The sequence below is a fragment of the Pantherophis guttatus genome, chromosome 6 (genome assembly GCF_059756535.1).
Source record: "Pantherophis guttatus breed Tessera chromosome 6, ASM5975653v1, whole genome shotgun sequence".
Taxonomy (NCBI): Eukaryota; Metazoa; Chordata; class Lepidosauria; order Squamata; family Colubridae; genus Pantherophis; species Pantherophis guttatus.
The window spans coordinates 80160141-80185912 of NC_142068.1; the positions used below are offsets into that span (position 1 = coordinate 80160141).

Below are 25772 nucleotides of genomic sequence, written 5' to 3' on the forward strand. Positions count from 1 at the left end.
TCCACCTATTTACTCATTAATTAACTAACTGTTGACTAGTGAATGCTGTTGCAATAATGTATGTCTTATTGGTATTAATCAATTGCATGCAACATTTCTAGGCTAACTTTTTGCAGAGGGAGAACTATTATAGCCTTTAAAAAGAACTGAAACATTTTATGTCAGGAAACCCACTCAGTTTCCCCAACTCCAAAGCGAAAAAATTATATTTTTATTTTACAAAACCATAACTTTTATTTTTCATGTAAACAATATAATTTTTCAGTGGCACATCTGTACACCCCTGAATTCTGTTTAGAAACAGAAGACAAATACATTAATTAAGGATATCAAATATATGAAACTCCATACAGTTAAAAACAAATTTTAAAAATTGGCATCAAAATAAGCAGCTTTTAGTTAACTGATCACACAGTGGATTAGATCAGGAACGTACAAAAGACACAGCAAAGGCCCTTAAAATTCCCAGTTATCTGTTAGAAGCAGCATAAAAAGATGATTGCACAAGAATGAAAATCAAGTTCCTTAAAATACTTCATTGGCTAGGAATCAACACAGAAACAATTGGAAAGTTAAATGTGTTTACCTAGACTCCCACACAAGACTTCACATTAGATTATTCCCAGAAAAATTACAGTATTATGATTTGCAGTGGTGGTTATGTAATCTGCACGAGGAGCTTGAAAATTACGTTCATTTTAAAAACAACACTGCAGCAAGCCCGAGTTTTTAGAAAAGCAAGAATTCACCCAATTAATAATACATAGGAGCCAGATATATTATCCTTCCATAAAAAAAGAAGAGTGTGTGTGTTGTTTCTGACACAGAATTATTTTATGGTGGGTAATCAATACAAATCTGGATTTGTGAAACATTTCCTGCACTGGCTGACTAGCCATATTCTAGCAGTAATGGGGGAAAAAAGTATAATTTCACCTTGCTATATATACTGTTAGGTAGATCAATTAAGTATAAAGTCAGTTTGCATATAATAATTACCTTAGAATAAATTATTATTTCTCTCCTGGATTATCATACAACAGGAAACTGGCTAGGGTTTTTTGGGATGTCACAAAAGAAAAGAAATTCCAACATAGGAACAAATCCCGCTGTAATAAGGAACACTTGGAGATATCTTCTGTTAATGATGTCTGGAAAGTGTCAGGACGTTTGTCATCTATTACTTACAAATCACAGTACATTCAAGTTTACATTCAAGGCACAGTGCAAGGGGACATTAACTGTTAGTCTCGGTCAAAGGGCAACCTGGTGTTACTCAGGAAAACACATACAGCACCCAGCTCCAGCTGGCTCATCATCACCCCTCTGTCTCCTCCTTGCTTGAAGCAGGGACTCATTCAACTTGTGTTCAGTAATTATGTCTTCTACTCGGGTGATGTACAGCAAAGTGATCATCACTCCAAAAAACTGTCAAGCAAACAAACAAACAAAATTGTTCACGGACTATCTGTTTTCCAATTCAGTGGTGGTATTCAATTTTTTTTTACTACCGGTTCTGTGGGCGTGGCTTGGTGGGCGTGGTGTGGCTTGGTGGGCGTGGCAGGGGAAGGATACTGTGAAATTCCCATTCCCTCCCCACCCCACTAACCTGCTTTCCAGCTCCGTTCTCCTGTGCAGGGCAACAAAAGAAGACCCAGCCAATCAGCTGGGACTCGGGAGGCAGCAAATAGATGGGTGTGGGGCCAACCAGAAGTGGTATTTACCGGTTCTCTGAACTACTCAAAATTTCTGCTACCAGTTCTCCAGAACCTGTCAGAACCTGTCAGAACTACCTGAATATTGGCTCTGATCCAATAGCCCTTCAGAGGACAGCAAGAATGCACGATTTTTGCCCAACTTTGACACTGCATCATGAACATTACACAAAGCCCAAAGAAGTAATGATGCTGAGTAAGAGTTGTGAGTTCTAGCTTTTTCTCCTATGATCAGGAGAGGTTCCTGACCAGGCAGGACCCTGCTGCAATCTATGGTTCAGGATTCCTTGCCCAACCAGCAACCTGGGCAAAAGGAGGTGGTGGAATCTAGACCAGGGGTGAAATTCAGCAGGTTCTGACAGTTTCTGGAGAACCAGTAGCGGAAATTTTGAGTAGTTCGGAGAACCGGCAAATACCACCTCTGGCTGGCCCCAGAATGGGATGGGAATGGGGATTTTGATCACCTCTGGCTGGCCCCAGAATGGGATGGGAATGGGGATTTTGAAATATCCTTCCTCCAGGAGTGGAGAGGGAATGGGGATTTTGCAGTATCCTTCCTCCAGGAGTGGAGAGGGAATGGGGATTTTGCAGTATCCTTCCTCTGGAGTGGGGTGGGAATGGGGAATTTGCAGTATCCTTCCCCTGCCACGCCCACCAAGTCACGTCCACCAAGCCACACCACACCCAAGCCACACTGACAGAACCGGTAGTAAAAAAAATTGAATTTTACCACTGATCCAGACCCAGACACGGTAGGTGGGTGGGAGGGAGGAAGGGAGGAAGGAAGGAAGGAAAGGAGGGAGGGAGGGCAATGCTCCATCTATCTTATAAAAAGAGTTACCTGTGGAAGCAATATACCCAGCAAAATCCCAGCCATGATGGCATAGTTGTCTGTAAACCAAATGAATACAGCATTTATACATCCTCTGATATATATGACGTGTTGAACACTCAGGCGCTGTAAAGTAATGAATTACAAGCTTGTTAATGCAGGGAGAGAAAATGGCTTTCCACTTTCTTAATTGCCTACAGCTCTCGCACGTTTTATGCAGACAACCCACTATTGGAGTGAATTGGCAAGAATAGCTTCTTGTCAAGCAGATTTCCCGGAGAAGGCTTGGCATGGCTGAGATATCTGAGTGCCCATGACCAAATTCTATTTGATCATTTAGACTGAGGTGCTGGGGAAACAACAAAGTCACAACGGTGGCTTTGATTACCATCTTCCTTGTAGAACTTCCTCTCCAAGGAATTCCACACAGGCCAATTTATTTTTTTTATACTTCGAAAGCATTCCTCAATCTGGCACTTTGAGATAACGGGCACACCTGGACAACTTTATATTGCATATGGATCAGGGGTGGGTTCTAATTACCTTTACTAACGGTTTGCAATGGGAGTGCATGTGCGCGCTTCTGCGCATGTGCAGATCATCCATTATGACGTCCAGGCGGGTGGGCGGAGCCTCCCGCCGCTTTTACTACCGGTTCGCAAGAACCGGACAGAACCAGGAGCAACCCACCACTGATATGGATGTTATAGAAATTATGGAAGACAAATCAAGATTTCTACCGTCTCTCTAGTTATAAGACTGTGTGACATCATACTGATATTGCTTCACCCCAAACTAATGGACGATTTTTCTCAGTGGTTTCATGTAGAAGTTAAACAGCGGGTGGGGAGAGAGACTTGAGTTTGAGGCACCCCACATCTGAGCACCCACTGTGCTGACTTTCCTAGCACCACCCACAAGAACTGAGAAGGAGCACGATGCCTCTGACTCCCAATCTTTATAGAAGATACCATGATCACTGATGAGAGATTAAATGCATGGCTACCTGACTAGAGAAATCCATAGGCCATTATCTGATAAAAGTTTTATGTGTTTTGATACGAATAATGTTTTTATTAGTTCAAATTGTATCTGCATTTTATTTAAAGGTCCTAATTTAAATCATGAAGTATGGATAAGAGAAAGGATGTGCAATTCACTCCTCTTTTCTGACTGATATTATTTATATCGTGGCAATTGAAACTAAATGCTATCCCACACTGCAAATAATAGAATGATGAATTTACAGCGATTTCTCCTGGTCTACCTCTCAAAATCTGGATGTGGCTTGCATTTTGTCCTGTTCTCCTTGGTGTCTGTTTCCATGAAGCCAATACTTTTATCAAGCTTTTAATCACAAGGAACACTGGAGTTTATGTACTGTCCTTTTTGTGGGTGTTTTTGCCAAAACAAAATAAAGAGCACAAGACAAAAGTAAGTAGTGGAAGGCTACTAAAAATGCATAAAGAAAAAATGCATAGAGAAAAAATGCATAGAGTTAGCCTTCCTTAAAACAATAAATTGTTAAGTGCTAAATTTTGTTCTTCAGTCACTAAGTCCTGTCTGATTTCTCGCAACCCCATGGACTATGCCAGGCCCCACTGCTCTCCACTGTTTCCTTGAGTTTGCCTAAACCCATGTTCTCTGCATCAGTGACACCATTTAATCATCTCGTCCTGTGCTGTCCCCTTCTCCTTTTGCCTTCTATCTTTTCAATATCAAGGTCTTTTCCAATGAATTCTCTCTTTTAATTTGGTGACCAGAATATCTGAACTTCAGCTTCAGTATCTGTCTTTTCAAAGAACCTTTAGGATTGATTTCCTTTGGGATCGACTCATTTGATTTCCTTGCAGTCCATGGGACTCTCTGACAGTCTTCTCCAACACCGCAATTGAAAAACATCAATTCTTCAGCACTCAGCCTTTGACTATAAAATGGTAAATTATATATATAATTTACATAAACTTATATAAACCTTACATAAACATATATATATATATATATATATATATATATATATATATATATATATATATATATATATATATATATATTTCACTTCCTTACCTCTTCATTAATCACTTTATATCCACACATGGTATTAATGACCGTTGTCTGGGGAAAAAACACATATAAACACATTTACTTACAATGTAACATGAACAGATTTAGTTTGTTTTAGAACTTGATATAAAAATTATAACATAATCACATTTTTTTTTACTTTTCCTTAAGTAAAAATTAAAGAAACAAGAAAAATTAAAACCCATTATGTGTATATTACAGTTTGAGTACAAAATATTCACTTGTTGTATGAAAAACATTTTCTGTTAATGTTCAAATAGCTAAGAAAAACACTAAAATGTGAAAAATCACTACCTAGTTCTGCCACGTTTTTAAGTATCTTTTTAAATAATTTGATTAGCTTTCTTGATATTTTTATTAGGTTTATAGTATCTCAAGAGGAAGTATTTGGGAGCACAAATGAACCTCCCTGCATCCAAATTATTACAATTCATTGTAAATGGGATAAAATGTATTAATATCTAAATGCTCAAGCTTCTATACATGACTTTGACATCTATAATACTTGTTTGAATGTATATTTCAGTTCGTTGATTTACTGTACATACTTGGCCATTCAACTATTTTCCTTCATAAACTTGGTTTCATTAGACCACTATTTCTCTTGTAAATAGCTGGTGAAAGGATTAAGCCAAGGATCTTTCCTTGAATATCTCTGAAAATTCAAGATTTGTTGTCCCATATGTTTAAGTCTTGAACAAGAGCATTCAAGTTGAATTAAGCAAAGAAAGTTACAAATTTACTGGGATTATACTCTGAATGCTAACCCCCTAAAGGGAATCAATTTAAAAAAACACACAATTTCCACCCATTTCAATTGCTTAGTACCTGAATAACCCTAAGTACTATCTTCCAAGTAATGATACTTGTACCAAAAAAGGTGTTTGTCCAAGTCACTATAAATTTACAAATTTACAGAGGGAAAGGATCTGGACTGAGTCAAGCCACGCTCAGCTTTATCCTGTGTCAACTATTTCATAGCCCTACTGTACTTAGTTGAACGTTGGCAAATATACGTGTCCCTGGATAATGATGCAAATCAAATGTCTTATGCTAGAGCACAGGTGTCAAACTCGATCACGTATCGCAACATGTTTGCCTTTGCGGATCCAGGATCATTGTGGCCTGCGTGTGATGCATCCAGCCTGCGGACTGCCAGTTTGACACCTCTGTAAATGGGCTTGACTCATGCCACATCCTTCCCTAGGCCTGATAAGTACACTATTATAGATAGCAAAAAGTCAGCTTTTTTGATCTGGCAAGATTTTCTGGGCTTGAAAAGCCTTCGTTTACACTATCCCAACAAATTTTCACTGAAATGGCAAAACCTATTATCCGGATCTTATCTATTCCATGAAGCTTGCCCAAAAATAAAGGCATCAACCTCACTTATTAATTATATTTTTCCATGACCGTAGAATAAATGAATAACTGCTGCTCACATTTGTATTTTTCCAGTGAAAAAGCCAAGCTACTTTTGGTAACTATGTCAAACAGTTAATATTTATTTGGCTTGATTTATTTTTAGAGTGGTGGTGTGGCATCTTTCAGATAAATGGGTATAACACAAGACAGCTTTGAAAAGATGTTGAGGAGTATTATTTTGGATGTTTACAGTTTTAATTTTATAACTAAAAACACTGCTATTTTTATCCTTCTGAAGGCATTTGAAAAAAATACATAAAGGCAGTGGGTATTACCCTCACATTGGTATTGGTATTATCCGATAATAGACTATATACATTTTTCTTATTGATAATTGTATCAGAGTCTTACAGATAGTTTACCTCCAAAAACTATTGCCTAGAGCTAAATTACCTTGTTTTCCCGAAAATAAGACCCAGCTGGAAAATAAACCCTAGTATGATTTTTCAAGATGCTTGTAATATAAGCTCTACCCCCAAAATAAGCCCCAGTTAAGATCATCAGCCAGATGGACACAATTAGTACCGTATTTCCCCCAAAATATGACTTAACAAAAAAATAAGCCCTAATGCATCTTTTGGAACAAAAAATAATATAAGACCCGGTCTTATTTTTGAGGAAACACGGTACTATAAACTTAGCATTATTGAACCTAGATTTACTTCCTTTCATGAACTGTAATGATACATATTCTAGATATGAATTTATTATTAGAATTGTATGGCCTTTAAAAAGCCATATTTCATAGTGGATTTGTGACTGTCACAAAAAGTGTTACATCATATAATATGCCTCAATGATGTGTTAGAAGGAAAAAAGTCTGGCTCTTCACTTGCTTCAAAAATATTTTTAATAAGGCAAAAGTTTTCTTTATCAGTAGAAAAGCCTAATACCAACAAATTAATTTGTTTTTAGATTTATCCATGTGTAGTCTAGTAAAAAAATTTGTTTTTAGATTTATCCAATTTATTCAAATTCTTGTTAGGGAAATTGTACTTAGAGTCTATACTCCTAATATAACCATGAATTATGTTTCCTTTCGGTTTATTTTATACAATCTTTGTGTGTTGTAGTTCTTCAAGTCAAACTAGATTTCTGGCAACTATTACATGCAGGGTTTTTTGGCAACATTTGTGAAACATGTACAAATCACGTCAAACTGATGGATAGAACATAGACTATAGAACAATAGGGTTGGGAAGGACCTTGAAAGTGTTCTGGTCCAACTTTCTGCTCAAGCAGGAGACCTTATGCCATTTCAGAGATTGGCTGGTCCAATATCTTCTTGAAAACCTCCAGTAATGGAGTACCCATAATTTCCAGAGGTAAACCGTTCCACTGATTGTTCTCACTGTCAGGAAATTTCTCTTTAGTTCTAGGTTAGCTCTGATCTTCTACCCATTACTTCTTGTCCTGCCCACAGGTACTTCGGAGAATAAGTCAACTCTCTCATATCTGTGACAGTCCCTCAAGTACTTGAAGACTGCTATCGTATCTCCCTTAGTCCTCCTTATTAGACTAGACATACCTAGTTCCTTCAATCGTTCATCATATGATTTAGCCTCTAAACCCTTTATGTCTTTGTTGCTCTTCTCTGCACCCTTTATTATGAATGTTTCCACAGACAGATTATTCTTTTTTGTTGACAAGCTTAGCTTTTAGGGGGAAACTATTGATTTTACACAATGTGACAAAAACTAAAAAGAGCTTCCCAATTCATTGAGAATAATGCATTGTTTTTACCTTATTTGCGACACAACAAGAGTATGGGACTCCACAGGCTAATGGTCCTGGAGCAGAACAATCATGATACTGATTTTTTGACCAGTCTTTAAAATCTTCTCCACCACAACACTTAAACTTGAAGAGAAAAGGGTATTATAAAGTAGCATACTTAGCATCATTGCAGAATGTAAATATTCCTCATTTAAAAATCACGATCCAGTCAAGGAAAAAAAATACCTATTAACAGTGGTTATATAGTATGTGATAAGCAATAATCTTCAGAAAACAGTTTTGGAGAAGATTCTATAGGGGAATAAGGCCTTAAGATTTGATCTGACTAGATTTCAGTCAAATCCCAAACTACTGTACACTTCAAAGATTAGTGATTAAAGAGTATATTATATGTGAGTTGCCTATATCTGTGTATGCAAGAAGACATTTGTTGAATCATAAAGAAAAAGAATGTGAGTTAGTTTGAATTTTAAAAATAACAGTATTAAGGTCAAAAATAAAGAAATGTAAAAAATTAAATGGTTACATTTTTAAAAAGATTTTTGAAAATCCCAATGCATATTTGAATGCATAAATACAGAAAAAATGTGAGAGCTGGAAAGCAGTATAATCGTAAAATACAATGTATTTTTTCTTCCGAATAATGATGTCATTGTACTTTAATTTAATTTAATTATGTTTAAAACAATATAACACAATAAATATAATTAATATAATATAATAAATATAATTAATATAATATAATATTAATATAAATATAATATAAATATAATATATAAATATCACTGCTCCTCCACACCTCACATTCATTCCATTCAGCTTGTGTTCCAATGTATCTATATGATCATAGGGGATTCACAAGTTCATGAGAATTTTAATAACCTATTTCCTTCACAAAGAGTTTCAGGTTTCAACAAACTTCTTACTGATCAAAACATTCAGCTCCATCCAGGCTTTCATTCTATTAAATTCAGTGGGGCTTATTTCAGATCAGATATGTTTATAATCTGGCTGAACTGGGATGATATTGAATTCTTGCATCTGCCAGCAGAGGGGACCTGACCATCGGACCAACCGCCGTGAGAGGGCGGTTTTTGGACCTGAGCCCCGGATGCTGTGCTGTCTACATTGGTTCATCGCTGCCATCTCACCACAAGAGGGGGTCGAATGGTTGATCGGACCTCCGTGAGAGGGTGGTTGGGTCTTCCCCCTTCCCCCCCTTGGACTGTGGTCGACCTGGAACTTGACTTCGTCCTCTGTTGTGAGGGGACAGTGGACCGGTCCTGTTGAAAATGTTTTTGAGACTCCCATTCCATGTCTCTCCCCTGGACCTTCTATATGGACCCCTAGGATATGGTTGCTCCCATCCTCTGTGGTCAAGATGTATTCCGCAGCGGAGCTTTTTGGTCTGCGAGACTCCCCCCTCTCGCAGGCTTGGCCCTCCACTCTATCAAGGGCCTACCTCGATGACGGGCTTTGGAACCCCGAGAGGTGGCATGCCGCAAAGAGGGGATTGTGGGGTTTTTTAAAATTGTCTTTTTGTAATCTTTTAAGGGGCTTAGGGCGGGGGGTGGGGAGGGAGGGGCATAGGTCAGGCCCGTTACAGGGGCATGGAACGGAAGGCGGGGAGCGGGGTGTGGAGGAGCTCAGTGTGGATAGGGTGGAGGGCAGTTCTATCAGGACCGTGGTTGGGAGGGGCAGATATGGCGGGAGTAGGGGGCCACATCAGGTGGTGGGGGCACGCACCCGCTATCTCCAAGCGGTGGCATGCCTCGGCCCCCATGACTCTTCTCGTTTCCCCGGCTGTCCAGAGTCTCAGAGCCCAGGCCTTAGACTGATGTTGTGCAACGCCAGGTCCGTGGTTAATAAGGCCCCCCTCATTTGTGAGCTAATACAGGAGGGGGGTGCGGACCTGGCAGGTATTACAGAGACCTGGTTGGGCCAAGAGGGGGGGGTCCCCCTCGTAGAGATGTGCCCACCAGGTTTCTGCGCATTCCATCAGCCAAGGGCCCAGGGCAGGGGTGGGGGGGTGGCGGTCGTTATAAAGGAAGGTCTTGATCCGAGGGAGGCCACTGTACCTCAGATAGCCGGATGTGAGTCTCTCCTGGTGAAGTGGGGCCATGGGATGCAGGTGGGCCTGCTGATCGCGTACCTGGCTCCCTGCCACGTGACAGCGGCCCTGCCCGAGCTTCTCAACGTTATTGCCGGGGTGGCGGTTGATACCCCCAGACTTTTGGTCATGGGGGATTTCAACCTGCCATCTACCGGTGGGGCGTCTGGGATGGCTCGGGAGTTTATGGCTTCCATGACAGCCATGGACCTGACACAATTAATTCATGGCCCCACTCACGCGGGAGGACACACTCTGGACTTGGTTTTTATCTCTGGTCAGTGGCGGAGTGGTCTGGATATAGGGGATATAGTTATTGAACCCCTGTCATGGTCGGACCATTCTCTCCTGAGACTGGACCTTTCGACCGCTGCACCCCACTGCAGGGAGGCGGAACCGACCAGGTGGTTCCGCCCCAGGCGCCTGATGGATCCTGATAGGTTCCAGAGGGAGCTTGGGCCAGTTCCTGAAACTCTGGCACACGACTCGGCTGAAGATCTGGTGGCTGCCTGGGATAGGACAGCCGCCGGTGCTCTGGACCGAGTCGTGCCTTTGCGGCCTCTGACCCGACGCCGAACCTGCCCGGCCCCTTGGTTTTCCGAGGAGCTGAGGGAGATGAAGCGCCGGAAAAGACTCCTAGAGAGTGGTTGGAGGGCGAGTCGCTCCGAATCCGACCGAACACTAGTTAGGTCTCATATTAAGACCTATCTAGTGGCGATAAAAGCGGCAAAGCGTAACCACTTTTCCGCTCTTATTGCATCGGCAGATAACCGCCCAGCCGCCTTGTTTAGGGTGACCCGCTCCCTCCTACATCAGGGAGCACGGGAGGACCCCTTGCAAGGGCAGGCTGAGGATTTTGCACAGTATCTGCACGATAAAATCGCTCAGATTCGGGAAGGCTTGGACTCTGACTGGGTAGATCCCGGCGGGGTGACTGAGGCTGGTCTTGAGAATGTTACCTGGGATGAGTTCGACCCTGTGACTCCTGAGGACATGGACAGGATCCTGGGGAGATTAAACGCAACCACATGTTTATTGGACCCGTGCCCCTCCTGGCTGGTACTGGCCACCCGGGAGGTAACACGAGGCTGGCTCCAGAGGATCATAAATGCTTCTCTGAGAGAGGGTTTCTTGCCTCCCGCCTTGAAAGAGGCGGTGGTGAGGCCCCTCCTCAAGAAGCCTTCTCTGGACCCAGCCGTTTTGGCAAACTATCGTCCGGTCTCCAACCTTCGCTTTGTTGCGAAGGTTGTGGAGAGTGTGGTTGCGCGACAGCTCCCACAGTTCCTGGATGAAACCGTCTATCTAGATCCGTGGCAGTCCGGCTTCAGGCCTGGGTACAGCACGGAGACGGCATTGGTCGCATTGGTGGATGATCTCTGGAGGGCTCGGGACAGGGGTTGTTCCTCTGTTCTGGTCCTGTTAGACCTCTCAGCGGCTTTTGATACCATCGACCATGGTATCATGCTGCGCCGGCTGGAGGGACTGGGGGTGGGAGGCACCGTGTTGCGGTGGTTCTCCTCCTATCTCTCTGACCGGTCGCAGTCTGTGTTGGCAGGGGGGCAGAGGTCGACCTCGAGGCGCCTTGCTTGCGGGGTGCCGCAAGGGTCGGTCCTCTCGCCGCTCCTGTTCAACATTTATGTGAAGCCGCTGGGTGAGATCATCCGTGGTTTTGGGGTGCGATGCCATCTGTACGCTGATGACACTCAGCTGTACATTTCCACCCCAGACCACCCCAATGATGCCCTCGAAGTGATGTCCCAGTGTCTGGAGGCCGTGCGGGTCTGGATGGGGAGGAACAGGCTTCGGCTCAACCCTTCCAAGACCGAGTGGCTGTGGATGCCGGCGTCCCGGTATAGCCAGCTGGTGCCATCGCTGGCTATTGGGGGCGAGTCACTGACCCCCACAGAGGGGGCTCGCAACTTGGGCGTCCTCCTGGACACACGGCTGTCTTTAGAAGAGCATATGACGGCCGTGGCCAGGGGGGCTTTTTATCAGGTTCGCCTGATACGCCAGTTGCGCCCCTTTCTGGATCGGGACTCCTTGTGCACAGTCACTCATGCCTTGGTTACGTCACGCCTGGATTACTGTAACGCTCTCTACATGGGGCTCCCCCTGAGGAGCACCCGGAGGCTCCAGCTGGTGCAGAATGCGGCCGCGCGGGTGATTATGGGAGCGATGTGGCGCTCCCACGTAACACCTCTCCTGCGCGAGCTGCATTGGCTCCCGGTGGTCTTCCGGGTGCGCTTTAAGGTGTTGGTTCTCATCTTTAAAGCGCTCCATGGCTTAGGGCCAGGGTATTTGCGAGACCGCCTGCTGCTACCGATAACCTCCCACCGGCCAATACGCTCTCACAGAGAGGGCCTCATCGGGGTGCCGTCGGTCAGGCAATGTCGGCTGGCGGCCCCCAGGGGGCGAGCCTTCTCTGTGGGGGCACCCGCCCTGTGGAATGAGCTGCCTCCTGGAATACGATTGATCCCGGACCTCCGGACCTTCCGTAAAGCCCTGAAGACGTTTTTATTTCATCAAGCCGGCCTAGCCTAAATGGTTTTTAATTGGGATTTTAAATTTTATGGAATTGGGGTTTTAAATTTGGGTAGCCAATGATTTAATTCTTTTAATTATCTTAACTTTTGCATTTGTATGTGTTTTAATTTTGGCTGTTCACCGCCCTGAGTCCCTTCTGGGAGAAGGGCGGTATACAAATTAAATAAATAAATAAATAAATAAATAAAAATGGTATAAATTGTAATACTGTGGTGCAAATGATTAAATAAATAAATCTCCATTCTTTGATAATCTTTTATCATAGTTTTATCATAATGTCACAGGTTTATTATGGTAATGTGTCACTCTTAGAGACATATTAATATCTAATATATTATTACTACAGAATTGCATTGAAACAGAGAAGGGAAATTTCCAGTTATCCCTTTTCTTACTCTATCTGAGAAAGGACCCCCCACCCATCCACTATTTCTAGAGCAGTGACACTAGAAAAGCTAACGAAGAATTTTCTCTATATAGCTAGAGGCTAGAGTTATCAAAATCAGTGGGAAAGCTATGTATATGGTTAAATATAAACTATCGGTATATATTGCAATGAAGAAAGCCACACAAGCACCCAAGTTTTGTAACTGATGTTATACATCAGAGATGAAATATGGTGTATGTGAGTCAAGCCTAACATAAACTAATAGAGATTATCATGGTTGGAAGGAACTGTAGAAAATAATTTTTCTTTTTCTTTCTGCTGATAGATGGCTTCTGTTTGTAATCCAATGGATGTCACCCATTAATTTTATTATGTTCAATGGAAGTTGCTCATGGAAGCAGCAGAAATGGCCTGCAGTTCTGGCAGATTTCCACAAAAGCTTTTAAATATATTACTATGAAATGAATTTTATTTTTCTGACTGCGTACACCATCATACAATATATTTTTAAACTGAAATTATTTTTGAGACTTTGTGTGCAATCGCCAATATTTCACAAGCTCTCCTAAAGAAACACAAAAATCTAGCATGTCTCTCCTGAAATTCTGGCAATTTTTAAGGCGCTGCAGGGGAAGAAAATATCGTCAACTGCTAGAATATTAATGAATCTATATAGCAGTTTGGGCACGATTGAGTTGATATTGAAAAACAAACCTCCTTTTGAACAAAATCCATAATGTTTTTGAAGTCCAAGTCATCGTAGTAATTCTGAATTCCTCTTCCGATATTTTCATTTAAAAACTCAATTGTCTTTAAAAAGAAAAAGAAGTGGAAAAAAAACGAGTCAGCATACATTCATATAAAGTTGAGTACAGTAGTTGACAACAGAGCTTCTTGGAGGTATCTATAAAATTGTACTTTTTCATCATAATAATCCAAGCTCCATCCCTTTCCTATGTATGATATCACAATGCAGGTACAAAAGATTTTTTGTTTGGGATTTTATATTGGCTGTTTTTAGGATTTCTTATTGTTACATGTTTTTATTCTGTGCGCTGCCCTGAGTCCTATGGGAGAAGGGCGGCATATAAATTTAATAAAATAAATAAATAAATAAATAAAAGGGGTGCAGCTTAAAATGCAACAGCACAACCTTGTTTTCATCATTTGCCCTCCCCAAACACCTCTGTTTACGTGCCTCTCCTAAGGCCTCCTGATCTCTCCCAAGTTACCAAGAGTGTCACCAAGTTAATATGGTAGTCATAACCATATGGTCAATCCCTGTGACCAAATTTTTTTGATCAAACATCAACAAGGGCAGGATGACTTTGATCACATGGTTGCAGCTTCCATTATGACTGTTTTGACCCCCTTCCCACCCCTGCTCACTCTGTAGACAACCAAATAAACAATAATACTGTACAACAGCACAATCAAAAGGCTGCCTGGCCTTGATACAGAATCAATTAGAAACTACTTTAATGTAATTCATTAGTGAAGCTACAAATGAAAGATATTGAGGGAGAGGAGCTTAATGTGTTATATGACAAGTAGTAAAGTTTCTATTTTTCTAACCAGTGGTGGGTTGCCCCCGGTTCACATTGATTCTATAGAATCGGTAGTAAAACCGACAGGAGGCTCCGCCCACTGACCCTGACATCATCAAAATACTTCTGCGCATGTGGAGAAGCTTTTGCGCAGAAGAGCGCGCGCACATGTGAGCAGAGCGATCACATGCGCAGCCCCATTGCGAACCGGTAGTAAAGGTAAGTAGAACCCACCCCTGTTTCTAGCAGAAGTTTATTTATTAAACTGTTCTTATGTCACAGCTTGACCAAACTGTAGTAAAATCATGAATTATTCGTACTAGACAAAGAGCTAGTTTGGTAAAGCAGTTAAAGGTACCAGACTAAAAAAACGGAGGCTGGGAATTCTAGTCCTGCCTTAGCCGCAAGGCCAAGGCCAAGTGACCTAGGACCAGTCAGTCTCTCTCAGCCCTGGGAAGCAAGTAATGGCAAACCATTTCTGAAAAAAACCTTGCCAAAAAAACCTGTAAGGGCCTATCCACATATTCACAGGAATCAACACTGACTGAAAGGCATAAACAAGCAAACTGAAACTCCTACAAAATGATGGCTTCTTTGAGATCTTTCAGATGATATTATTATGCAATAATTTTTGTTATTCATTTCATATTCAGGATCTAAATAAACATCTAAACAAATAACTCATCTGCTTCTGTTAGACAGGTTTAATTCTTCCAAGTATTCCAACTGCACTGTTTTTCCTCTATTTCACTGTGTTTCATGGGATCATATGCTACAAAGTGAAAATTTTCAATAATAGTGGTAACCAGTGGTGGGATTTAGCCAGTTCGCACCACTTCGGGAGAACCGGTTGTTAACTTTCTGAGCAGTTTGGCAAGCTGGTTGTTGGAATAAATCATTAGGGCACAGAACCGGTTGTTAAATTACTTGAATCCCACCACTGGTGATAACGCATCCTGAAGTTAATCTGTGGGGTAGACCTGGAAGTGTCCTACTTCCCTTATGATTTCTCATTTACAGCTACATGTCTTGCAGCCAGTTTCCATCCTGCTAGTTTATCTAGAGCAAGGGTGGGCAACTGTAGCCCCTTTATGACCTGTGAACTTCAACTCCCAGAATTCTGCAAAGGTTTCCCAGGGATTTCCAGCCAAACTATCTTCTACCTGAGTCTGTTCCCGTGTGAAGGACTTTGTGTTGGGAGGAAGGGAGGGGTAATCAGTCCGATTCTTGTTCCCTCCCCCTAACCTCCCCCCTTTGCACCCAGTTCCATCTCTCGCAGAACCAAGTGGAAGTGGTAGGCAGCAGTGAGGCTGGAGTTGCTGGCTGAAGTTCGGAATTACTCAGTTCTACAGAGGAGGGTCAGGCTAAGTGGGAGGGAGCTGTCCTGCTTCCAGCCCCTCTTTGCTGCTTCAAAGGGTCACCGGGAGGTGCATTTAAGTGTCCCGCACAGCAGATTGCCCAGGGACAAACGTCCCACAGTGAATCGTCCAGGAGAAGGAGGCGGGGCAGGAGCGCTGGCGGACTATTGCCAGGAGAGGAATGCAGGCGGAGGGCCTACCAAGCATAAATGCTGGTGGTGAGTTAGCTGCTGGGGGGGGGGCTTCAGAGAAGGGGGCATGGTAATATGACAATATGTCCTTATGACAATATGACAATATACCCAATAGATCCCTATTGTTTCTATATTATTGCACACATATTACATCAGAAAAGCCCCTGAAGTATAATAAAATACCATGGGCTATATACAGATGTTTACCTGCCTAAATCTTTTTAAAGCAATGTAAATCTTAATAGGCTTCCTAGTGGCATATATAAAGCTGATTTCAGTTTTGGGCTTGTTATCAGAGATTTCAGTTGTTAATTTTAAATTTGAAAGTTGCCAGCCTTTTAAAAACTACATTAGAGAAAAGACACATTTATGATACTCAATCATCAATATTTCACTGACGCAACAGATCCATCATTATTTTAATACATGAAAATACTATCAATTATATAAGAATAATTTTCAAAGCTTAAAGTTTCCAGAGTGAGAATATTATAAAGAGTTAAAGATTATGCAAGAGAAAAAGCTAATTCTATAATGCCGAATGAGTTTAAACAGATGCTTGCATTCTGTTATGGCACAAAGGCACACAGGATATTGTATTAAATACTGGCTCCAACTTCCAAAGAAATTAATTTTTCTAGACTTCATGGTTATCAAGGTAGTTAAAAATATGTCAGAAAGCCAGAAAAATTAATGAAAACTAGTCTGGCTGGGATAACGTCAAATGCAAAGTAATAAACATTGCAGAATAAATTGTACAAAATGAAAAAAAAATTAATTGCTTGGTTTGCAGAATAGAAGTTGTCAAAATTCAGTTTATGAGGTGCTTTCTCAGAGCCAAGTATAATCTACCCTACATATCATCTTACTTCAGACACTTAGTTTTTAAATTAAGTACATTTTTAATTACTAAATTTTCATTACAATTTTAATTTAATTTAAACTAAATTGATCATCACTGCAGTCATTTCTCACAATATTTTTGTTAATAATATACATACATGCAATTTAATTAATAATGTTAATATATTAGTCATGCAGAATCCGGACTCTCTTTTAACCTGGCTTTAACTGGTTAATTTGGCAAACCATTTTCTTACCTTATTTCGGAAAATTAAGGCTGTAACTCCACCAATTAGTTCAATGAGCAAACAAATGCCCAAAATGTACATGAACTGCAAAAGAAGGATTAAAAAAAAAATTACATAAAACTTGTACAATCCAAAAGCCTTCGTTTTGAAATGATGAATGTTTACTTTTTCAATATTTAATAGGAATAACTTTCAGAACAATTGGAGATGAGTTTAGTCAAGTGTATTTGAGTTCTCACCAAGAATGTCTGCAGGCTATGGTCAAAAAAGATATGGCTTTATGGTTAAAGCTCTACATCAGAGGTGTCAAACTCAAGGCCTGCGGGACCGCCCTACAAACAGCAAAGGACTGTGATGTCTCTGCCAGTGAAAACGGAGGTTGGGAGGGTCGCTGTTTTCGCTGGCAGAGGGTTGCAGGAGGCCATTGCAGCTGAAAATGGAGCTCGGGAGTCCGTTTTCACTGGCAGAGAACTCGGGCCATCACAGGCGCTCCCGACATGAGTGACATTGAGCTGGCCATGCCCACCCCGGCCACGCACACCCCGGCCCCCCAAGGTCAAAGACAACCCTGATGCAGCCCTCAATGAAATTGAGTTTGACAGCCCTGATTTCTACCTGGTTTCTATATTCATCATGTGTGTTGGTGTGGGTCAGATAGAGCTTTGATTGCACCATTGCAGCCACCATTTTGACTTTTTTGACCAAACCTTGCCAACAGCCCTAGTCCTTAGCCATGCTCTGGGAAAGATTTTGAATCTAATTTACTCAGTTGAGAAGGCAGCAGGAGAAAAGTTACTGTATTTTTCGGAGTATAAGATGCTCCGGACTATAAGATGCACCTTCCTTTTTTGGTGAGGAAAAGAAGAAAAAGAAATCTCCCTCTGCCTCTGAGCAATTTGCCTCTGAGCAATTTTGCAGCAAACAGCAAACAGCCTGCTTTACTTTCATTTTCGTTTTTAACATAGCTTGATTAGCACAAGAAAAAAAAATCTGCTCCCAGCAATTTACCTCTTTGCAGCAAGCAGCAGAGGCCCACGCAGCAATAGACAATGGCAATCCCTAAAGCCTGAAACAGCTGAGAGTCGGGAGGCGAATCCAACGGACTATCAACTTGTGCTAATTAGGCTGTGCTGAAGCTTAAATGGGCTGTTTCTTCTGGCTGCTTGCTGCAAGGAGGTAAATTGCTGGGAGGCAGAGGCCATAGGGTGGGGGCCAGTGAGTGGGCGGGGCTACATTCAGTGTATAAGACGCAGCCAAATTTTCACCCCCTTTTAGGGGGGGGGAAAGGTGCGTCTTATACACCGAAAAATACCTTTTTCCCAATCTCCTTAATTTCATATAGAGACACGCTGCTCCAGGCAAAGTGAGATAATTTGCTGCAGGCAACTCACTGCAGATCAACTCACCGCAGGGCAATTCAACAAATAAAGAGTTAAATTAAACTGCAACTGGTGATGCTGCAATGGTTGTAAGTGTGAAAAACAGCGATAGGGATCGTCACATGATGACTCACTGAACAACCATGGCAATTAATGACAGAAGTTCTGGTCCCAACTGTGGTCGTAAGTCAAAGACTACCTTCTTTTCTTGCTGGCAAGGAAATGTCACTGCTCTTCCTCTTATTTGTGTGCAATTCTCAACAGCTTCTTCTAAGGGCCCTCCTCTTATTTATAAAAAGTTTTTGCAAGTCCTGACAGTTTTCCTGTCTTGAACAGCAGAAGAACAGCAGCTCTGAATATATACACAAAGAGTACAAACTATATTTATCAAGCCCAAACCCTTTGTCCTCCTTATCTCAATTTACCAACAATATAGTCCTCTCAAAACCAGACTGATGAATATTTTTTTTAAAAAAAAGCAACCACCACAGAACATTCTGTTCTTGTATTTCCTGAAAAGATGGGGTTTTCCTTGGGTTTTTTTTTTTTAATGTCCTGGCAACGAAACGATTGTATTTTGAAGGAGTCCAAAGAAAACAGCCCTTTCCTGTCACTCATTCAAGGTAAAACATATTTGGAAACAAACAGCAAAACAACAAAAATTGAGAAAAGCCTCTATCAAGAAATAAACGACAGGAAGTAGCAATATGTTCGAAACATAGATGAGCAAAATATATGACATTTTTTAAATAAGGATGATATGTACCGTAATTCCTTTTCAGAGATTTTATTACTCTTATGTGTAAAACACTAAGGCTGATGGAAACTGGAGATGAGGAACAACATCAGTTTCCTTCAACTTTTCCATCGAATTCTCTGCTCAATTTTTTTTTACTGATTCTAAACTCTAATGTCTCAAAAAAGCTAAGTATGTTTGACATAATTACATATTCTCAAAACTATTACAAATTTAATTTTTAAACATTGGCTGTGTCTAATTATGTACAACAGACTTTTACAAGTTTGTACTACATGATTACAAACATGTCTGATTACAATATGTATAAGATTGCAAAAGTCACCACAAATTTGTCTCCACAGGTCAAAAGTTTCATAAGTACTAATCAGGATTTTCCTTATGCCTGAAACAACAAATTCTCATCCTATAATTTCCATTTCAAATTATATCTTTATTAAAAGAGATTTCTGAATTTTTAAAATCATCATCATCATGCAATTTAGATAATAAGGTTACTATTACACTTGTTCAATTCCAATTCTGATCTCAGCCACTAGGCTAACAAAATGTTAATAATAGTTCTGGTCATAAAGAGTTAATTGGCACTATAACATAATTAAATTCAAACATATTTCATTTAAATTTAAATTATTAATAAGAAAACAAATAATTTACATCAAAATAATTAGTTTTGTTAAGAAAGCGAACAACATTCTAGCATGAAAGAATAAAAGACTTGCTCAGATTTGCTTAATTTCTAAGAAAGATGTATATCTAGAGTCTAGACTATACAGTGTTTTGAATGGTCTTGACTTGTTTTTTAACATTACATTATGCAAGCATATTTATCTATTTATTAAATTTATTTGCCACTCATCTCGCTGTGGGGCTACTCTGAGCAGCTTACAACAGCAAAAACATAAAATTATAAAAAAAATGTACACATAACAATAGCAAAACAATGAAACAATAAAATAAACAATGAAAATACAGCAATATGAATTAAAAGACAGGCGGAAAAGAAGCAGGACACGCAGGAGAGAGGCTGATTAAATATGGGTTAAATATTAATTAAGAATAAAGGCCTTTAAAGGCCTGAATTTTCTTAAATGAATTTTCTTACTTTTGTACTTCCACTTAACTCTTTTTTAAAAGCATTTTTCCCCCCAGATTCCTATCAGGAGTCATATAAACTGCTTTATTGACAGACTGACGTGAGCCAACAATGACCTATTGAAATTTCTTTCTGCTATTTCTGAAGGAAGTTATTAGACAAGTTTTCTTAAAACTGTTTACAGACAGGAAAATGAAAGAGTTTTGGAAGGGTTAAGGAAAATAGACTTCTACTTAAATAAAAGTACTTACAGCTTGAAGAAGGGATATATTGTCCCTCAGAGAAGCCAATACTCCAAGGAAGGACACAAGGAACATCACGATGCCCAAGAGAATCAGGATGATCGCTGGAGCTAAGAAGGCACTTTCAAGAGTTTTATATTTCTGTCTTTCAACTTCTGCATAAATGCCCACCGCTAAGACAAACGCCCCTAGCAACTGCAACAGGAAAAAAAAGGGGGGGGGGGAAATGCCATATGCTTACAAATTACAAATTCTGTGCATTTCAACTAAGTACAGGACATTTGATAAGCATCACTAATCCAAAGAATGCAATTGGAATAGGTTAATGTACTTTTATTTTTTTGCAAGCCTGCAACACTCAAAAGGAACTAAATGTCAGTCAGATCTCCCCATTCCTGGCCAGCTAGGAATAAGGAGCACTCATCAATTTCCCGCAGATTTCTGCCAAAAGAAACAAATCCCTCCATTCTCTGCTTTGAAAAACAAATCGTAAGAGAAGAGGCAGAGCCTGAAGGGGGAATCAAGAGAGGAATCAGTCTGGAGTCCTTGTGTTGTCACAAGTGATCCAAATCCCTTGAATTCCATTGACTCTCATCTAGTGTCAATTTAGTGCTGGCTGTTAGTTGAATAGATTCGTGCATATAAACATGAGCAATAAATCTTCTTAACTAGAACTTAACATGTGGTCTTGATTCTTTGTGCATGACACAAACCTCAAACAAGCATTTTGGAGCTTGTTTATGATAACAAGTATTCCCTATCATCTCCATTGTGGCCTTTTTTACCCAGTCCAGATTTCCTGTTTCCAGGCTTGGATATTGGTGATACAGGCAGTCCTCAACTTACAACCATTGGTTTAATGACCATTCAAAGTTACAGTGGCACTGAAAAAGTGACTTATGACCATTTTTCACACTTGTGCAGCATCCCCATGATTAACATTTGGATGCTTGGCAACTGGCATGTATTTATGATCATTGCTGTGTCCTGTGATCATCATTGCAACTTTTTGACAAGCGAAGTCAATGGGGAAGTCAGATTCACTTAATACCCCTGTTACTGACTTAACAACTGCAGTGATTCATTTAACAACTCTGGCAAGAAAGGTCATAAAATGGGGCAAAACTTACTTAACAACAGCCTTGCACAGCAAGAGAAATTTTGGACTCAGTGGTGGTTGTAAGTCAAGGACTACCTGTAGTCTGGCATCCACTTTAATGACCACCTGGGCTACACAGTGGCAACATAACTTTTGCATGGACACTTAACTACCTGAAAATAGTTTTCCTTGTTTTCGACACACCTTCTTACTTAAGCAAGACGGAGCTGGGACACCCATGCCAAGTGAGTCGGCTGATCAGTGAAGGGCATTACAGTTGCACCTCAGCTGAAAGGGATCTGACTCATGTTATGACCTCATGCTCCCTAGTATATACTTATGCAAACAGGTATCAATCTATCTTAGTTTCGATCTAGAAGAACCATGCTGTGCTAGGTAGACTCTAGACTCCATGTTATTTTGACATATGTAAGGAGGAGAAAAGCTTAGCAGACTTACCCAACTGAAAATAAGTGGGAATAGATCCAAAGAAAGGAAATATGTTGGCATGTAATGTTTCTTGAAAGAGCATAAAGCAACTCTTCCGCCTATGGTTAATTAATTGTTATTTGATATCCTACTGAAGAGGAATCTCTATTGTTGAGAGATTACTGGAATGCAGGAATGAAATGTAATATACATTAGATACACATTTTTATATATTGTGTACTATATAGTTTTCTCAAAACTGTAAACTTCTTTCCGTTTATTTTTGATCAAAAATGCTTAGAGAGATTTCATCTGATCTATACTATATCTCATGATTTAAAAATTAGACCCATTCTGCACTACCTTATTAACTATGATTCCTAAATTAATTTGCCAACTCTGCGGGTCACGGGTCATCTAATAGTGAATTATAAAGGATCTGAGGAAAATTTAAATTGTAAGGAATGTGACTAGATCACAAAGCAATCACTGGCAGCTGGATCACAGAACTATTGAGCAGACTGGTTTTTTCAAAGTTGAAGTCATTGGATTCCCAACTCAAATTCAACAATGAATTCTACAATTGAACAGAATTCAAGAGGAATGTGGAAATCCAAAGAGGAAATTCCATGTTATTGCTGTTGACCTGAAAGATGGGAAAAGAGGTTACATTTGCTGCATTCTGTATCAAAAGATGCATGAGATTATTGAAAAGACACGTGCAAGTGTGCGAGAGAAAAGAAAATATTTAAGTGTTGTGGCCCATCAGCGGCCTGTGTAGTTAGTAGCTGATTCCGACAACGAGGAGGCTGGTGTGGTGCTGCGCCAGCAGCCTGTGCAGCTGGCGCTCAAGTCAGACAATGAGGAGGCTGGAGAAGATGTGGTGCCAGAGGCAGGGATTCAGCTAGGGCTCCCGTAAGTGAAGAGGAAGAAGAGGAGGAGCCTCTTCTTGATGCACAAGCGTGCAGAGCTGTTAAAAGGCAGGAGTGGCTCCTCAAGAGGAGGTCTCCTCGAGAGTAAGGCTTGGGGCTAATTGGCCACTCCCCTAGCCTATTTAAGGAAGGACGACGACTGATGCAATTTGCAGGAAACAACTTCGTTCATATTCCTTCGCGTCATGATTCCAGAAACGTTTGGTTCGGCTCTTGTTTCTCTCGTCAGTTTTCCTGCAAATTGCTTCTGGGCATTCTGCCAACCACAGTAAGATTACGGTTATCTGAAATACTGTGCCTCAGAATTGAGTTATTATTCTTTGGATACTTGTCGGCTGTTAATGAAGTTAAATTAACAGCCCTTGTTCAGAAAAGACTGATTTAAACTGTACTTGTGTTCGAACAACTACTAAGAAAGCTCATTAGTAGTCCTTAATTAGTAAACTAAGGTTTGTACGGACTTTGTGTGTGCTGCATTCTTAGGGGTCTGTAGCTGGGGCAGAACATTAAGTTTTTCAAACAATTGAGCCTAAAACTGCATACTGGAAATACGTACTCTGACACAATCCTAGGCAGTAAGGTACTACATGGGTCTGTAAAATCTGGAAATGTCACTGGAAGGTTGAACCAGTTTAACCAGTAACGTTTATTTCATTAATAACCAGCGAAACCAATGGAGGGCTCTTAAACAAACAAAATGCAATAGTCTTATCCCTCTTCCTCTTACAAACACTACACAGGTAACTTAACATGTTCTTAAGTAGTTTAAATACAAGAAGCACTCATCCAACTACTCTTTGCCCAGTTAGAAATGTGATATAGTAAGGAAGAAAGTAAGCCAATACATGTTTACTCAAGAGAAAAAATGAAATGTGAGTTTCAAGAAAGCATGTAAGCTTTTTGCAAGGGTCTTAAGCGTATTTGTACTGTGAGCATAAACCCTTGTCTAAAAAAAATCTTCATCTAAGTCCATAAATACACTCACAACCAAAAGAAAATTAGTACAATAAACTAACAAAAAACTGATAACTCTATTCAGATGAGCACAAACATATTGCAGCAACCCCGAACAGCAGAAAAAGGAAACAGATCATCTATACAACATCTATTAACAAAATGGATACCCAAGTAATTTCATCAAAAAGTGCCTGATCAATCAATCCAATATAGTACAACCAACAAAAGCAGTTAAAAGGTTAACACTGTAATACATCAAAAACATATCAGAAACCACCAACAGACTATTAAAATCAGTGTAGCACACGAACCAACTAAAAGCCTCCAAAACATCCTAAGTAAACCGTAAGACCCAGCAGCCCCAGAAGTAAAAACAGGAGTCCTCTACAACATACAGTGTAAAGATTGCAACAGCCACTACATAAGACAAACAGACAGAGGACTAGTATAACACATCCATAAATACCAACTAGTAGTCAGAAGATATGATGAAAACCGCTTAATTTCAAAACATATGTACAGATTTAACCACAGTTTCAACTGGGAAACTGACCATTCTAGACCAAGCAAAGTCCAAAAACAGAAGCCAGGCACTCTGACAATTTGGCCAACAATAGACACATAGACATAAACAATGTCTATATACTGTGCAAAAGAGACAATAAATAAGAGCCTTGATAGTACAGTGGTCTACGCACCCTGTTATTAACACAGCTGCCTGCAATTTCTGCTGGTTCGAATCTCTCCAAGGCTCAAGGTTGACTCAGCCTTCCATCCTTTCTAAGGTAGGTGAAATGAGGACCCAGTTTGTGGGGGCAATAAGATGACTTTGTATAAAATATACAAAAGTATGAAGGCTATTGCTTAACGCATTGTAAACCGCCCTGAGTTTCCGGAGAAATGAAATTAAATTTTTAATCAAATTAAAAAAAAAAAAAAGCCAAAAAGGGAACAAAAACATCTTAACATTTCCTCACCAGCAATCAACACCCAGATTATATTAACATAATATAATAACGGAATAACAGAATTGTAAGGGATTTTGGAGGGCTTCTAGTCCAACCTCCTGTTCAAGGAGGAGACTCTATACCATTTCAGACAAATGAATGTCCAATCTCTTCTTAAAAATTTCCAGCAATGGAGTACCCACAATGTCTGGAGGCAAGCTGTTCCACTAGTTAATTGTTCCTATTGTCAGGAAATTTCTCCTTAATTCTAAATTGGTTCTCTCCTTGATTAGTTTCCATCCAGTGCTTCTTTTCCTGCCTTCAGGTTCTTTGGAGAATAGATTAATCCCCTCATCCTTGTGGCTTATTAAATATTGGAACACTGCTATCACATCACCCTTAGTTCTTCTTTTCACTAGACATACCCAATTCTCTCAACCATTCTTCATATGTTTGAGCCTCCAGCCCCGTAATCATCTTTGTTGCTCTTCTCTGCACTTTTTCTAGAGTCTCAACATCTTTATTATATCATGGTAACCAAAAAATGGACACAATATTCTAATCGTGGTCTTACCAAGGTGATACTAACACTTCACATGATCTTGATTCTATCACTCTGTTAATGCAACATAGGACTGCATTGGCTTTTTTGGCGGCTGCAACACTGCTGGCTCATATTTAAGTGGTTGTCCACTAGGACTCCTAGATCCCTCTCCCAGTTACTGCTATTGAGTCAGGGACCACCTATTCTGTACCCGTGTATTTGGTTTTTCTAAGTATAAAACCTAATTTTTTCTCACCTTGAATTTCATTTTGTTAGATAGGGTCCAGTGTTCTATTCTGTTGAGATTCTTCTGGATCTTGACCCTATCTTCTGAGGTGTTGGCTATTCCCACCAGCTTGATGTC

The 25772-nt window shown here is 40.4% G+C and overlaps 1 protein-coding gene across 1 annotated transcript in view; it reads right to left on the reverse strand.

The window, feature by feature from the left end:
- Positions 1-208: 208 nt before the first annotated feature.
- TSPAN15 (tetraspanin 15) overlaps positions 209-25772 on the reverse strand; it is a 31730-nt gene continuing 6166 nt past the window's right edge. The window contains exons 2-8 of the mRNA XM_060682241.2: positions 20510-20695; positions 17036-17110; positions 13551-13646; positions 7801-7917; positions 4615-4662; positions 2557-2673; positions 209-1428 (exon numbers count right to left, since the gene is read on the reverse strand). Of these exons, the coding sequence (XP_060538224.2) occupies positions 1273-1428; positions 2557-2673; positions 4615-4662; positions 7801-7917; positions 13551-13646; positions 17036-17110; positions 20510-20695 (795 nt within the window). The 3' untranslated portion in view covers positions 209-1272. The remainder of the gene's footprint in view (positions 1429-2556; positions 2674-4614; positions 4663-7800; positions 7918-13550; positions 13647-17035; positions 17111-20509; positions 20696-25772) is intronic.